At 37.2% G+C, this 3,904-nt stretch overlaps 1 protein-coding gene across 1 annotated transcript in view; it reads left to right on the forward strand.

Moving 5' to 3' along the window:
* Positions 1 to 559: 559 nt before the first annotated feature.
* The window catches only part of LOC122074169 (U-box domain-containing protein 5-like), a 20,070-nt gene continuing 16,725 nt past the window's right edge, over positions 560 to 3,904 (forward strand). The window contains exons 1-3 of the mRNA XM_042639030.1: positions 560 to 618; positions 1,859 to 1,943; positions 2,111 to 2,230. Of these exons, the coding sequence (XP_042494964.1) occupies positions 560 to 618; positions 1,859 to 1,943; positions 2,111 to 2,230 (264 nt within the window). The remainder of the gene's footprint in view (positions 619 to 1,858; positions 1,944 to 2,110; positions 2,231 to 3,904) is intronic.

The raw sequence follows: 3,904 nt of genomic DNA on the forward strand, positions 1-3,904 counted from the left end.
CAAAGTCCCTAGCTGGGGCCTGGCCTGAGTCCAAACTTTCTTGGCCTTTCCTTTGTAATAAATATAGATGCCTTATTTATCAACCTCATAATTATTTCATATGAATAACAATTTTTTTATACTAATATTTTATTTAAATAATTATTTTATTGATTAATCTCTCACACAAGCCATTATTTTAAAAAAGAGAAAACCAGGGTGGAAAAACAATTACAAGAAAGAGGCGGCTAATGGCTTACAATTGGTATTAATTGCTTTTCTGATGGGATATACATTTCTCTTTGTTTTAAGAGACATGAAAGTTCTTTTTTATTTATTTATGGGGTGGGGAAGATTCCCTCCGTTGACCGTGTGCAATTTTGGGACTTTGAAATGGAATGTTTCATAGAAACACTGAAATATGGGGATATACAAGACAATTTATAAAGGGGTTGCAACAGTAATATAAATCTTAATAAGGGTGCTTGTATGGAGTTAAAATTTTCAGCTGATGGTGTATAAAATATCTTATTCTTTTTTGATGAAATGGAAAGTAAAAAAAAAAGGCCTGAAGGACAGCATGACTTCTATGTCTGGGCACAGAGAAGGGCAAAGTAATCGTTCTGTACCTTATGAAAGGTAAAAATTATATCCCTATTGATGCTTCCATCTATGCTGCATAAGGCACTTTACTTTTCAAGGACCCTTCGAAAATATAACTTGAGAGTAAGGTTGCGTTTGACAATGTTTCTGTTCCAGAAACGACGTTTCGTGTTAAAAATGAAAGTTTAGTTTCTGTGTCAAAATACCTTTTTTTTTTTCCTTTTTGAATGAAATTGGAACAGCGGAACTACCTTTTGTTGTTCCATCAATTCTAGTTTTTAGCGTTTTTTCTTTAATTTTTGTAAAAAAAAAAGAAAAAAAAAACATCATAAATGCACCAAACGCTTTATTCTGTTTTATCGTTCCCATAGAACAAAAAAAATCCAAAAACACTTTTCTGAAACATTATCAAACGCAGACTAAGGATATCAAATTGGATCTAGAACAAAAATTGAAATTAGATCCAGATCGAATAATTGGAATTAAAACCGAACCAAATAGAATATAATTACAATCCAACTATTATGAATCAAAATAAGAACAGAACGTTAGCTAGCTTCGAGGGTAGCTTTCCTCCTGGAGAAGAGAGAACAGAGAAGATTATATTCATTTCATATCTCATACACCCTTCTTCCCCACCTTATATAGCCGCTAACTAATCAATTAATAAAAAGAGATAATTCCCCTAACAGAATTCACAGACTTCACGTGATCTGGCCCCTACACAAGATCATGCCAAATTGATGAGCGTTTCTTTGCCTTTGGAAACATTATGCTGATGCGATTGAATGGATCCCAAGAACCATGTCATCTGATGAGATGTCATACGCATCTTTTATCACTTTGAATCGTATCAACACTAGGAAATATAATCGAGGCAAGACCTGGTTACTTTCAACTTTGGCATATAAATTGACTACAGAAACCAAATCGAACCGCGTAGGAACCAGAACCGTAACAGACTGCGGCTCTGCTTGTGTGGCGCATGGACACGTCAGAGTGTCGGACCTTATTTCTCGATTCTTTTACTCTAAAATGAGACACGGAGAGAGAGAGAGAGAGAGAGAGAGAGAGGGAGAGAGTATTTCCTTCGTCCGCGGCCTCTCTTCCTTTTTTTGTGGTCTGTCACTGTTCCAGAGTCGTCGACGACTGAAGACGACGACGACCGACCATGCGCAAACAAAGAATTCGTAGATATGACTTTCCTTCGAAGATAACTTGAGTTATATGAGCTTTCATTTTGCTTCCAACACGAAACGTTCTTCTTTTTCTGTAGTTTTGCTTCTCTTATAAGAATTCTCATGTATGGTGAGATCGAACCCATTTTTCGTTTTTCAAATCTCGTAATTTGCCGGTTTGAGGTACTGGGTTACTTTTCTGAGAGGATTATCTGTGCTTTTTCATCTTCCATACTCCTCTTGATGTTCTCTTTGCTCTTCTTAGCTTTGGCTTAACAACGAAAGCTATAAAGTTGAATTGCTGCGTCGAAACTGTCCTGTTTTGGGAAATTTTCATGGTTTTGGAGTAGGGTTCCGTGTTTGTGCGTCTTTGGCGCTGTAGAGAGAAAAGGGTGCTGGAGCTCTTGCTTCTGCAAAACCTGAAGTTGGGAAAAGTTCCCTGCTTTGTCTTCGATTTCTCGGGCAATACGGTACGTATCTATATTCGGTATTTGCCCCATGTGTTCCTTCTGCTATACTTATTTCTGCTAGTGTCTGAACGACTTAAATTCAGTGCAATCATGCTGAACTTTGACGTGTGTGAATGTTGATTCTGATTTACTAGTAGTTGTGATTGAAGCGGAATATGTAGACATGCTCTCCTGCAATACATCCTGTAATTTATATTTATCGGAAATTTGCTTCTGTATACATGGTCTTGAAGCTAAACATGTCATTTATCTGTATCAATGTCGTTTCAATGCCCTTCTGTATTCCTGTGAAGTGGTTATTGTGGTCAGAGAATCCATTGGATTTGAAAATTTGCACGGATGACACTGAGATGACAATCCTGACGTCTCATGTCTTTCATTGATACCCTGTTTTGCGTTAATTCAATTTTGTGGAGGTATCTGTTCCTTTTTATTTTTCAGTTTAAATGGAAAACGCTAGGATTTATTTAAAGAAGTGGAGTTAGAATAGATAGGAGAGATCCCCTGCAACTCTCCTATGCACTCACGTAAATCATATCATCCTTACCGAAACTGAATGCTTTGACATAGCTTTCCTATCAAGCCCACTCTTCCTAGGGTCCTAGAGAATCCAACCCGATCATTTAAAAGTCTTGTTAAACCACCATTTTATGATGCTTAGGCTTGTCTTGTTGAATACATTCTTATAAGACGAGGTTCCGCGTAACCCTTGTTTGAGTTGCTCCTTACTGTTGTCCTGTGAAGGGATATACGACCTATCCAGGCAGGTCACCAAAATCATCTGAAACGCTGGATGCTTTTGGGGTTCAAAGGGACAGGCATCCAAAGTTTAATGTGTTTTATTTTTCCTTCTATTTATTATTTATTTATTTTTATTTTTTTGGGGGTGAGGGGGAGGCACTTCTTTCTGTATATTTTTAACAAAAGGAATGAAGGACTTATTCTGAATAATCCCATTTTTGTTTTGGGGTTAACACATTTAAATCTTTTGACACACACTCAGTGAGGCCCTCACTTCCAGTCTTCCACATGGTTGATGGTGTTAGCCACTCTAGTTGCTTTGTCTTCATATCTCTAGAACAACACAATTTTCTCTTTGAGAATCCCTGAGCTTGGCATGAAATGCAAACCTCCAAAGAGCTCCAGCTTGCCTACCAAGAAAACTCTTCCATTGATGAATCAAAATGAACATATCTAACAGAAATACCACATAATCCCATGAGGATTTATGAAGCAAACCATATCTTCAAAAGCATCAATTATTGAATAGAAAGATGGCTTGCATTTCAAAATCTTTCAAACACAATAGGCAGACCATTTTTAATGGTTTGAGGAGGAGGGGGCTTAGGAACCAATCAGATCTTTAACCTTGGGGAATAGTTCTCATGCTACAACATGCCAATGACAGACAAATACCCTGATTTTGCAAGGAGTGCAGGGCTCTGAGTCACTAGTCCATTTGATTCATAGTTCTCTTATATACTTCCCGAAATATTGGATTTCACAATAGCAAGTCGGAATGGATCTGGGTGTGACTCAAACAAGGATGCATTTTAGGACGACTTGACTCTAAGTTTCATGATAGATTCTCATTTTACCCACTTTCTGTCTCCTATGTGTGTTTCTCTTCTTCTTCTTTCTTCCTTTTTTTTTCTTCTTCTTTTTTTTTTTTTT

Source organism: Macadamia integrifolia, chromosome 3 (assembly GCF_013358625.1).
Source record: "Macadamia integrifolia cultivar HAES 741 chromosome 3, SCU_Mint_v3, whole genome shotgun sequence".
Classification (NCBI taxonomy): Eukaryota; Viridiplantae; Streptophyta; class Magnoliopsida; order Proteales; family Proteaceae; genus Macadamia; species Macadamia integrifolia.